Here is a 12782-nt window from a genome sequence, read left to right as displayed (position 1 = left end):
AAATCTCTAAAGCTTTCAAATCAAGCATCCTTCTGGTTTCTGGAGTCTTATGACATACTGTTAAGCTTTTGGCTGTTAGATTGTGGAACACCCTCCCTAATATAAACCCCACCTCAAAGACCATCTTTATTTTTGGCTTTTGGACCTGCAGAATTACCTGCTGTTTCCCAGTGTGCGTTCTGTGTTGCTTATTCTTAAACATCTGACTTTTAAAGGATAGCTGGACATTTTTTCAAGTCTATATCTTAAACCTGCAGTCATGTGAAATTACCTTGTAATGAATTAAATTCTGAAGATGATATTTACTCCTTCTCCCTCATTGAAAAGTCAATGAATGAATGTCTTTGAATATCTAAGTATTGTTCATTTCAAAAATTCAAGAATTCAAGTTTCCACATCACATTTGTGTAAGTTGCATACTGGACCATAATTGGTTCCAAAAATCATGCTCGTAGGTACACACTTTAAACTCAGATTTTCAGTGAGCACAGAGAAACTTTCCTCCTTCAGCAGATGAATGTGAAAACATCCTTCTAGTGTCAAACTCTGCACATACATCATTCTGCACAGTGAAGCTCAAACATTCAAATGAGGTAACAATAAGCAAAACACATTTTTGAATCGAGGGGACTTTAAATTAATGTGGGAGCAGAAAGGTACTTCTAGGTTCTAGTTGAAGTAAGAAAAAATACATGTGCCAAAATTCATTATAGTCTGTTTGGCCTTACTAGTTTTCATGTGTATTTTCACATACATTAACATGCCCACAGTGCAAGTCCACCACTTCATCCATAGTGTGCTCCAGTTAGAACTGTTAAGGAGCCCAGATAAGAACCTGTCTGACTATAAACAGTTATGCACGTGAGGTTGAGAGGCCTTTGATATCTGAAAGGTGATGGCCAACTGCTCTCACATTTAAGTCCCATCACATTTCCAACACACACACACACACACACACACACACACACACACACACACACACACACACACACACACACACACACACACACACACACACATTTCATCTCACCTAGTCTCACTCCTTTCACCCTGATCATATTTTTCTCAGTTTTTCTCTTTGTATTCTGTGCTTTGTTACCCAGCAGCCCTTTGGCTCCGTGGTGGAGTGTTAACAGCTTGGTGATGGCAACAGAAAGCAGAGAATCAGTCTTTGGGATGTGGAAAGTTTTCTGAACACGCGTGACATACACACTCACGCTCACACATACAGTTGAGAAGGCTGAAACATCTAGTGTATATTTAGAAAGATTACACCGCGTGTTTAACACAAAATGCTGTTTTCCTCAAAAGATCCCGAAATTTCTTTTTGAGTTTTAAAGTGCTTCAGATTACAGTTGAAATGCATTCACACCTGTGATCTACCCCTTCAAACATCAATAGCTACTGGGTAAAATATCACAGCTCAGAAGGGGATGCCCAGTGTTGGCAAAACAACAGAGCCTTCCTCATTTGACCTTCGTTCCCATGACTTTATTGTGATACTTTATATCGTGTTGGAGAACGGGGATCCCATTCTCAAGCCAGGTTTAGAAATCTGTGATCCCTGTGGCCCGTGGGTCAAACTGCCTGCGAGACAGCGCGAAAAAAAATCAGCAGCTGTCACTCCCTCTCTTCCCACAGTCTGTTTGGCCTCACGCGACACTCTTTTCATCTTTTAAGCTCTTTGCTCTCTCTGTCATGGCTTTCCCACAGTAGAGGACAAGGAAATTGAGGAAGAGAGAGAGAGAGACGGAGCATCAGAGCAGGAGTGAAAGAAGAATATAAATCACACAGGGAAGCAGGTAAAGGCTTCACAGTGAGTTGCAGTAGGAGGCTGTTGGGGATTTCCATGTTTAGACCCTGCTGACTCTTGCTGCTGCTGTTCCCAGTCTCCTGACAGATCCAGCAGACCCCCCTCCATATCCCCCAATCTCTCAACTGCTCAACTGTACTCAAGTGGTGCAACATTAAAGGTGCAGTTTCACTTACTATTGCTACTGTATCTACTTCTCTCCTCAGTTTATGCCAGATATTTGACCTCTGCAGGCTACAGATATCCATCTTTTTACTTCAAGATACCGGCTCTTTGATTGTTCCGCTGGCTGCTGTCTCTGCAGGCTAAACCGCACTATGCAGAGGAGTCCCCACTCAGCTACAGCTGATCAACAGCATCACATGTGAGTATAGAAACTTTTTATTCATGACATAGTACAAAAGTCGTATTGTTCAACTTTCAACACTTGAAAATGTAACTGCAGAGAGATTGTTTAAATCCTGAACACACATAAGATGTGTGAAAATTTGGTAATTTTCTTTTCTGCATGAACATTTTTACTAGAAACTGGAAGTCATTTTTTACACTGCATTTCCTTGCATTCTTTTATTGATTTCATTAATATGTAGCCTGGCTCATAAACCTTTTTTTCCCATGGCCGCTGCAATGCAGTATGAGGCAGTTAAGTTTAGCAGAGCAGTGTACAAATAAAGCATGCCAGCATTACTTTAAGCATCATGGAGTTGACTTAAATGGTAGTTTAGAGTTTCAGATGGGTTATCACAGTGCCAAGTCCTCCCAGGTCTTCATGTTGCAAATGTTGCAGGAAAAAAGAAAATAACTGCTAAAATTAATGTTTACAAAATTTTCAAAAATACACTCTCTAGTACTGTATGTACTGTACATCTAAGAATAATACAAATTCTAGTGTATGTCATAGAAATCAGATTTGTGTTCAGTATTTTCAGATATGACATGACATAAGACTCTTCTAGCCATTGGCCATACGGTAGATATCTACAGCAGCTGGGATACATGGTTATCAGGTTGCGTGAACGAAATGCAAAATGATTTACAGCTGAGTCAGAAATAGTGTAACTTCCGATGCTGCTTGCCCGCTCTCAGCCAGGCAGTGGGACAAGTTTCCATGGCAGGTTGAGTCTGTGAGAAACTCTAAAAGTAGTTCAACTGTCCTGGCTGCCCCCAGCAACTCAACACTGACACATTCACATATGAAGAGGATGCACAGGCAGCAACGCAGGAGACTACATGCTGTTGTTGTGTCCCCACAGAATAATGCATTCACTGATTCACACACCTGTACATCTGTGTTTGCGTGTGTGTATGTGTGTGGTCCAGGTATTCCTCACGTTGTGGGGACATACACAATCATGTTGTGGGGACTCACCTTTCTTATGGGGACAAAAAGCAAGTTCCCTTAATATAAATCATTAATTTTAGGGTAAAGACTTGGTTTGAAGTTGAGGTTAGTTTAGGGTTATGTTAAGGGTAGCGTTTAGGGTTAGGCAAGTAGTGGTTGTGTAGTGTAGTAGAGTAATGTCCTCTGAAGTGATGGAAACACAACTGTGTGTGTGTGTGTGTGTGTGTGTGCGTGTGTGTTTATGTGTGTTACAGGAGTAAAGCTGGGTCGTCTAATAGTTTTCAGGCCCTAGGATGCCATGAACAGCTGGATCCCAAGGACAGCCAGGACTCTGAGGACCCCAGAGAATACTGTTACGGTACAGCAGAGTCTCTTAACTCACGCCATCATCTGCACATGTGCTCATTAACTGTTGTCACTGTTTCTACACTTTTATAGTCAGCCTCTCCATCCCCTCAGAGCAGCACTCACTTGGTGCGTGCTAAATGATTCTTTCACCAACAATGCAGACTATCCTGTTGTAATATGGCTCAGGCTGCAATGGTGGCCATTCATTGTGAATGAAGCTTAAAATCTCTACAGTCTTCAAACACAGTATGAGAACATGTTGCTGTTAAATTCTGCAATTTCTCCTGGCCAACTTTTTCTTTTCCTTCCCTCTAAAGTTGTAGCTCCAGTATACTACTCAAAACAAGACGTGCCTCATGTTTGTATGGGGACATGAAAACATGGATATGTGAAACAAAAAACCACCTTACAAACAAACATTTGACATAATTATGTGCTTGTCTTCAGTTACTCCACTTATCACAAGTTGCTCTACAGTTCTATTGAAAATGATTGTCAAAATTCAGTCAAGGAACCAAAACTAAGTAGTTTAATAAGACTTAAAAGTCTCTGCTGTCTCCGTGAGGTTATATTGACAGGTACAGTGGTGTTTTGTGCTAAATGCTAAGAGCATCATGCTAACATGCCAATAATGACAACACTATCATGCTGATGTTTAGCAGGTATAATGTTGACCATATTCACCATCTTAGTTTAGTGTGTTAGCATGCTAACATTTTCTAATTCATACTATGCATTGGTTCTAGTTGTCATTTCTTCTTCAGCATGATGCTGGTCTATACTGTTTTTGTCAGCAGGGCACACTGCTAGCATGACTAAAAAGTCCAAAATCTATATATCAGGTGATTGTATTTTTTACAGACACAACAAAAACAAACATGCAGATCCCTTAAAGTTGTATATTAAAGAATTGTGAACAAGATATCTATTCAGTTCAAAAATAGACATGTCAGTGCTCTCTGGTGGACAAACCATGTAATGGAGACACCTTTTCTAAACTATGTCAGACATGTCTTCTGTATTTCTGTTGTCCAATTTCTTGTCGCTCATCAACTGATTTATACACCAATACCAATAAGCTAATATCAACTTTGGCTCAAAAAGTTTTCTGGATTGATTAGATAATATTTAATATGGAATAACAAGGCAGTGCTGTGGATTTCTAAGAGGTTGCAAGATAAATCTGAGGAGTAATGAGATGATTAACACACACTAGAGGTTTTTTTGGATACTTTTTACTCTACCTGTACTCTAAAATAATTAAAAATGAAACTGTTTTAAAAGGGAAATATCACTTTGCTTCAACTACATCTCATGGATGACACAAACAAAAAAGTTTGTTGTGTGATTCTTGCTCTTCATTTTTGATCATCCACATACTGTATTCCGAACTCTTTTCTGATGGCACAGTAACTATATATATAGGTTACATCCTTTAGTCTGAAGTGCCCTCATTAGGCAACACGTGAACTTGTTTTGGCAATAGATACAACTACAAAACAGATGAATGAATATCTGAATATTTCTAGCTTGTGACCTGTAAATGCAAAGAGCTGCTTTTCTCAACCCTCGTCACTACAGTCTCTCCTTTCATCACCACTTCATCTTCACATGAACTTTAACTTGCAGTATCTTCTTGGCAACTTGCCATCCTGACCTTGGTCAATGTTCTCCCTTCCTTACCTGCTAGCTGTGCAGGTCTCTGCGTGTACCTCTTAAAAGCAGATAAGCTGCTGGGTAGTGGTACCACAGATACCTGACACAGCAATAAATCATATACCGGCTTATATCATTTTCACTTTTAACAGAAATAGAGATTCAATGTCAAGATCTCTGACAATGTCCAGGACCTGTGTGTCATTCTGGCTGAAAGAGAACTGATACAGGCTTATGCATCATCATTTTTCAGTGTCCCACTGGCAGATTTGAATGTCTTACTCACTGCAGACATGTTATAGCTCAGAGGAAGTTGTAATGCCAGAAATAGCTTTAGTGCCACACTTTAGTCCTCTTTCTGTTAGCTCTTTAACACCAGATGAAAAATGTATACTGTATGATTGGAGGATTTTACATTTCAGTCATTATATGGCTATAAGATCAAGAGAGCAACCCTGCAACAGATACTTAAATTAAAATGTCATGCAAACAGTTAATAATAGATTTGAATCTATATATTCATTTGTATCTCCTCAGGTGGGTACCACCCTGTTCAAATAGGTGACACATTCAACAGAAGATACAAGGTGGTTTCTAAGCTTGGCTGGGGCTATTTCTCCACTGTGTGGCTCTGTCTGGACCTCAGGTAGGCTTAAATAGGGAATTTCTGAAAATTATTGAAATGGGAAGGGGGGTGAATCTTACATTTCACTTTTCAAAAAGCTAGAGCCTCTCCGGCATTATGAATATTTTCTGTGGGTCTCAATAACCACCACTGTGCACAGTAAAGGCACAAAATTGCAACAGTAACTCCCCAGTTCACAGCAAACAAACAAAAAAACTTAAATATTCCAGCTACACTCTATTTTTTAATTTAAGAGATATTAGATAAAAATCAAAGAATGGGCCAACTTTATATGTTACATTTTTTTCCTTCCTATTATGATGCAGACTAAAGAGAAGAAGGAAACAACTACTGGAAGAGATATATGTATTTCCCAAAACTGACATAATGGTCCTATTTGCTAGTGACTGTGATGGGAAAAATAAAATTAATCCCTTGAGGGAAGGCTAAAATGTAAGTTTTAGATGAGGAACCTTCCCTTCAACAAACAAAAAACAAACAAAAATACATTATAACTGCCCTTCTCCCCATTATTGTTCAGTCCCTTACAAAGTTTCTTCATTCGTTTAACACTGAGACATTGAACTTTGTGTTTCATGATTATAATTGTCTCATTATCATATAATGATAAAATAAATATATTTGAATATCAAAACACCCATTTTAATGACACCAAATCTCAGTTTTCATGGCTTCAGTAGAGATTAAACTATTCTGTTCTCTGTATAGCGTGTACTGGTCTGATGTGGTGTGTGATATGTCATCTGTGTCAGCAGGCTGGGTCGGCGCGTTGCTGTGAAGGTGCTGAAGAGCGGAGCAGGCTTCACCGAGGCAGGACAGGATGAACTGGCTCTCCTACGATGTGTTAGTCACCCGTGACTTCTGTTTCTCCTCCCGATCATGTCTTACTCTTACTGTCAAATGTCATTTCTTTGGTTTTTACATATTTATTTGCAGTTTAGAACAGACTCTCACTCCTCCACCTCCTCTTCTCTCTTTCATCAGGCCAGTGGTCCTTCGAGCCGTCATCCCGCCAGTCAAAGGATTGTTCAGCTGCTAGATGAGTTCAAGCTGGCCGGGGTCAACGGGGTCCGTATCCTTTTTACAGACTGTCATTTCTTGGCCTCGCATTCTGAACCTGACACCGAGGACTAAAGAGTTATCATGTGTGGAGGTGTGTGCTTGTGTATAAAAGAGCTACCAGATGGTACCAAATAGTTACCATTACCGTGGATGGTACCAGATACCAAATGGTTAGACAGTCAATATCGAAGTATGATAAAATGTACATACCTCATAAATAATTTAACTCTGCAAACTTGAACAAAACAGTGTTTTCAGAGATGTAGTGACAGATAATATGCTGATAGCATTATGGCCCACTGTATTGCATTGGATCATATTGTGAATACTGCTAGCCAATAGCTTGACCTTAATGCCTGCTGATTAGACATGTGCCTGGTGCTGGAGCTGCTGGGGCCTGACCTGAGGAGCTGGCAGCTATGTTTTGGAAATCCAGGACTGCCGCAGCCATGGGTCAAACAAATACTTACTCAAGTAAGGAATATGAGTTTAAGAGATAAAAACTGTATTTTATTGAACACTGTCAGCTGCAGGAAATTAGGAACTCTTTGGTTGCTGATTGTTTGCAGATTCAGGGTAATATTTTAAAAGGCTGATGAAATTTAGCCACAAAAAAACTCCCCTGAAGAAAAACCTGACCATCCGACTTGTTTTTTCATTTCTGTTTGTCTACAGTTAAACAAAAGAGATATAACATGTTAGTTAGGGAGCTTTATAGGTGCTGTAGGTGGGTTTGTTTTCTGTACACTGTTTGTTTTATGTTTTCCCTGCTTGCAGTCTTTATGCTAAGCTAAGCTAATCACCTGCTGGCACTAGAATAGTGGACAGGTCGGAGAGTGGTATCGATCTTCTTATTCAACTTACAGCAAAAAAGCAAATAAGCAAATAAATATTTTACAAAATGTCAAACTACTATTTTAATGGGCAATAATTGATGGATTTTTTAATGTTGTAAAAACATTATGGGTTCACACAACTGAAAATCAGAAATAGCTGGTACATATGTGGTTTCACATAGTTGTGCACATTTTTTTGTTTGTTTGCTCTGAAATATTAGTGTTAAGCCCTGGCATCCTCATTACTTTGAGCTAACAGTTTTCATAGATAAAGTCACACAGGTCAAGGAATGGTTTAGTACTAGTTGTATGTAAGAAAACATCAGCATAACTGTTTTTTGTTTTCTGTAGGTTCTGCAGGGTCTGGACTACCTTCACACTCAGTGTAAAATCATCCACACAGACATCAAGCCAGAGAACATCCTGCTGTGTCTGGAGGAGCAGTGCCAAAAAGTACCAGCAGGGGGAAGCAACTCCTCCTCTGTCTCTGTACTGACTGGGAAGGAAGCCAAGTCCACAGGCACAGTTGGTTTTTTTATTGCAACAGATGCTGAAGATTGTTTAAGAGTGAAGTCTCAGGGCTGCACAGTTTACAGCTGAGCTGCATCCATATAGGATTCATCAAATGTGTGTACAGAGCAGATATACTTCTGTGCCAAAGCGTTAAGCGTTTAATGTAAAAACTCTGCCTAGTACCACACAATTTGGGCCTGTATTGATATATTTGATATTATTGCCATTAAAAAGCAGCACGATCAATAATCAGAACATGTTATACCATGAAAAAAGATAAGAAAGGAATAAGAATAAAAAATCTATTTATAATCATTTTATATGTAATCAAACACATTGTATCATTTCCAAATGATCAGATATGGACTACCTAACTGTCCAGTGTCTCAATTTCTCATAAAAGCTTCCAACATAATTTCTAGCAAACTCATGTACATAAATATACTGTAATGGCACAATTTACATTTAATGTTTGGATAGTGTTGATGTTATTGTTTTTCCTTGGTATGGGTTAGATGTTCTAATAAATGTTATTCATTGTTGTTTCTTTTAGAAAAGGAGCAGATGAACCCCTGCAGATTAAAGGAAAATACAGTGAAGATCGCTGACCTGGGCAGCTCCTGCTGGGTGGTCAGTAGTTGCTCTGTGCTTTTACATACAGTCATTAATAGAGCTCTCACTTCGATATATTACATTAGCCTATAGTTATGAAGTTGTTTGTAAAATCTTGCAATTCTAGACCTGCAGGAGGGACTATACAAGAGTTTTGGTTTCATATAATCTTAAAGCCCCTGACAACTTTTTTCATTCAATGTATTCGGATTGGTGTATGGAAGTATGTGACATCACCTTTTCTCAACTGAGCCCCACCCACTCAAAACCAGTGAGAAAAGGCAGGAATAAAAACACAAATACAGAAATCTCTCATGTAAAATATCTTAAATTGTTCAAACCTCATTGTGCTAATGTTGAACCATTGCCCATAGTAATAAGCTAATTGAGGGAATAGCCAGGGGCTTTAAGGCACTGAATATCTTTTTTGTCCATTAGTTCACTGCTATGATGTGTGTGGAGATGATGTCAAGCATCTCTGTGGACCAATCAGGATTTAACAACATTTGAATCCAAATGTGATGTCAGTTGTGGGATTGTTTTCTTACGTTGTAGCACCTTCAGTTACACCTAATAAAGCCATAATCACACAGTCCTGGTGAAGCACATTAGCTGAGTTTATGAGTGTTAAACTATTTATAAATAGTAATTAACAGTGTTTATGGGGAAATACTTGATTACAAACCTTGCTTTCGGGTATCAAAAAAAATAAGTAAGTAAGTAAGTATGTAGGATTTAGTGGCATCTAGCATGAGGTGAGGTTGCAGATTGCAACCATCTGAATCACAAATACACCCCCCCCCCCCAAAACATGTAGGAGAACCTATAGTGGCTGAGAAACTTGACTAAACTTGACGAAACTACACATTGCACCTTTAAATGAAGTTATATGTATTTTCAGGATTAACTTTTTTTACACTTTAGTCCTCTTTTTAACAATTTACTCTCAGTTATGTAGAAACCCTCATTTGTTGCACATAACAAAGACCTGAATTAAACCTTTCTATCTGTTCTGCTTTGTTTCTTTCTTTGAGCAGTACAAGCATTTCTGTGAAGAGATCCAGACCCGCCAGTATCGCTCTCTAGAGGTTTTACTGGGATCTGAGTACGGCCCGCCTGCTGACATCTGGAGCGTCGCCTGTATGGTGAGAGACAAACCAAACCAATAAGATGCTGACACTGAGTTAAATATTAAAATCCAAAACTCCATCTTTTTTATACTGACCCCATTTTATCAGATGGAAATATTACAGATGTCCTCTAAATCATTTTATAAACTCTTCTCCCCAAAATTCAGCCTGACACATTTTATATCCTTGGAAACTTTGGGATCTCTGCTAGAATTTAAAATAAAGTTCCAGGAGTTTGAACAAAGTTTGGTTGCATAGCAAGAGCTTGTACTGACTGTTGAACAGGCAGAGTTTTGCCAGATCTGTTAAAGGGCTGCCTGAGGCCACTGGGTCCCTACTAGGTCTCTAAAATCTGACATGAGGGCAATATTAGAAATGTCAATTCAATACGAATTCTATGCTTTACCCATGTAGCTGTCTACCACAAAGGAAAAATTAATGACTAAGCGGGATTCATACTAAAATCAGCCCTGCATTAAAACAGTGTAGAGAGCCGCCTTGGTGGGGCCGTGTTGTTTAAGTACCAGTGAGACAATGAAATACAATCCAAGAAGTCCAGTTGGAATAATAATGTGTTTAATGTGGCTTATCAGACGCCAAAACACCCCACAGCGGTTTTTAATACTCACAGACAGGATAATACAACTCTAAACAGCAGAGACATAGCTTTCACATTACAAAGTAATCCACCAGGAATATGTGCTTGCATGTGTATGATTGGCCAGTGCAGCACCTTGCAGCATGATGTCATGTTGCGTTGCAGCAAAAGTTGAGCCAGGTTCAACTTTTTTGCTAGATGACCCTGTGTTGTTTTGCTGAAGCTCTCTGCATTTGCACCCCCACTGTGTTAATGCACCCCATTCAGATGAATGACGTTTTTTCACGCAAGGATAATGTCGCCCTGAATGTGGCCAACGGGTCTATAGCCGTGATAGTGGCTCTGAGAGACTGTTTGGACGCAGCTGTGCATTGAGCTAAATGCTATCTTCTAAAATGCTCCAAATGAATGCCAACATGCTGATGTTTAGCAGGTATAATGATTTGAATGTTCACCATCTTAGTTTGGCATGTTAGCGAGCTAACATTCACAAATTCGCACTAAAAACAAACAGCTGAGGCTGATGGGAATGTCATTAGTTTTGCAGGTTTTTAGTCATAACCAAAGTATTGGAAAAATTAAAATGTTGACTTGATGATGATGCTAGATGAAAATTTAAAGCATCACCAAAGTTATTATAGTTTCTGAAGGGAGAAATTTTGCTCAAATGTCAACCTCATAGTGGCACTACAGGAAAAGTCAGGGGATCACCAAAGCAGTAGGCTTCATCCTCTGGGGACCATGACTGTATGAAATGTCATGGCAATCCATCCAGTAGCTGTTGAGATAAACAGTTTGTAGCAGTTTGTGCCACAATTAAAAAACAAAAAGTTGAGTCACTGCTCAGTGTGGTAGGATTGGTCTTCTCTATAGACACTAACTTGGCCACACATCTCACTCTGTAATTTTCTCTTGCATTCACTCAGGCCTTTGAGTTGGTCACTGGAGACTCCTTGTTTGAACCCAAAGCCAGCGGGTCCCTCTCCCTGGAGGAAGGTACTGTTCAATACAGTGTGCTGACACTGATATGGGCGTGACAAGTACTCACACAGGATTAAATGAGATTACACTGTGACTTCATTGAGCCCCTATTGTAAATGTTGATGCAGTGTTTGCTAATGTATGCTGTAATTTTGTGTGTCTCATGCCTACATGTGTTCCCTCCATCCCTGTCAGACCATATAGCCCAGATCATGGAGCTGCTTGGTAAAATCCCACCAGCTGTTGCTTTGTCTGGTAAATACTCTGCAGAATACTTCAATCACAGAGGTAAGAGTGCAACTTGGTTTTTGCACTTTGTTTGCTAGTGCAGTTGCTCATAATTTAGAGACTCATATACATTTTCTTTTAGCAGTTAAGGATTCAATTATTTCTAAATTTATGATTTTATAATTGATACTCATGAGTGCCCATGTGTAATATGTCATCATCCAGGTGATCTGCGACATGTTGGACTGCTGAGGTTCTGGAGTCTCTATGACGTTCTGGTGGAGAAATACCACTTCCTGTTGGAGGAGGCCTCCGGATTCTCAGACTTCCTTCTTTGCATGTTGGATTATTATCCGGAGAGGAGGGCCACTGCTGCACAATGCCTCTGCCACCCTTGGCTGACCTCCTGAGAAATTCCTAAAGGCCCTATAGGCCTCATCCCCATCTGCAGTCCAAACAGACATGGCTGACGTGGCCAATTTCTGAACTTGCCAACCACAAAATCTGTGGGATGCTAAAAATCCACAGGGAATCTTTGAAATTTTATACTAAAAGAATCCAGAAGAGCTATTTAGACAACAGTTTGTATATCTCACTCACTCTGTTTTGTAAGATTTTTTGGAATGTGTCATGTTGTTCTTATTCAACACCAGATAGAGAACAGTCTTCTCTCCGCTGTTGCCCCTTTTTGCACTTTATGCTGCAAAGGTGTTTCCTCACCTGTAGATCTTTCCTAGGTTAGCAAGGTTGCTAGACTGCCCAACCTTTGAGCCTTATTTGTACTGTAGCAGCTCTTTTGAAGAGAATATGATTGTGTATTGTCTATTACACTCACAGGCCTGTCACTGCTAGCCAGTGTGAAGTTGTCAATATGATGCTAACTCTGAGTGCAGCTTTTTTACACTAAGATCGAATGTGCAATGGAATGAGAGAATACAAAATGTATACATGAAATGAACTTCCACACTGAATGCTTTTCTTTTAACTTATGTTTTGTACCATTTAATGAACAGCTTT

At 39.5% G+C, this 12782-nt stretch overlaps 1 protein-coding gene across 6 annotated transcripts; it reads left to right on the top strand.

Moving 5' to 3' along the window:
* Window positions 1-1615: 1615 nt before the first annotated feature.
* si:ch211-220i18.4 (SRSF protein kinase 3) lies at window positions 1616-12723 on the top strand. 6 transcript variants are annotated; one of them, XM_044350406.1, is made up of 13 exons: window positions 1616-1802; window positions 2020-2177; window positions 3410-3513; window positions 5697-5805; window positions 6561-6648; window positions 6790-6877; window positions 7235-7341; window positions 8055-8223; window positions 8770-8846; window positions 9866-9973; window positions 11483-11552; window positions 11733-11825; window positions 11991-12723. In XM_044350406.1, exons 2-13 carry the CDS (start codon window positions 2131-2133, stop codon window positions 12173-12175), a joined length of 1245 nt encoding a protein of 414 aa, XP_044206341.1. In that variant the 5' UTR covers window positions 1616-1802; window positions 2020-2130; the 3' UTR covers window positions 12176-12723. The 6 variants fall into 6 exon arrangements, with proteins under 6 accessions (XP_044206341.1, XP_044206336.1, XP_044206340.1 ...); XM_044350401.1 differs by having other exon boundaries at window positions 6558-6648; XM_044350405.1 differs by lacking the exon at window positions 1616-1802 and adding an exon at window positions 1809-1973 and having other exon boundaries at window positions 2118-2177; window positions 6558-6648.
* The last annotated feature ends 59 nt before the right edge of the window (window positions 12724-12782 follow it).

This window comes from Thunnus albacares, chromosome 5, assembly GCF_914725855.1.
Source record: "Thunnus albacares chromosome 5, fThuAlb1.1, whole genome shotgun sequence".
Classification (NCBI taxonomy): Eukaryota; Metazoa; Chordata; class Actinopteri; order Scombriformes; family Scombridae; genus Thunnus; species Thunnus albacares.
Note: the sequence above shows the minus strand (reverse complement) of the source record. Positions and strands in the feature narration are given on the sequence as shown.

What these genes read in the sequence shown, in the direction of transcription:
- si:ch211-220i18.4 (XM_044350401.1), top strand. Translation starts at nt 2,131, where the DNA reads ATGCAGAGGAGTCCCCACTCAGCTACAGCTGATCAACAGCATCACAT. An exon ending in TGGCTCTGTCTGGACCTCAG is followed by an intron (nt 5,806 to 6,557) that starts GTAGGCTTAAAT and finishes CATCTGTGTCAG; the next exon opens with CAGGCTGGGTCGGCGCGTTG. An exon ending in AACTGGCTCTCCTACGATGT is followed by an intron (nt 6,649 to 6,789) that starts GTTAGTCACCCG and finishes CTCTTTCATCAG; the next exon opens with GCCAGTGGTCCTTCGAGCCG.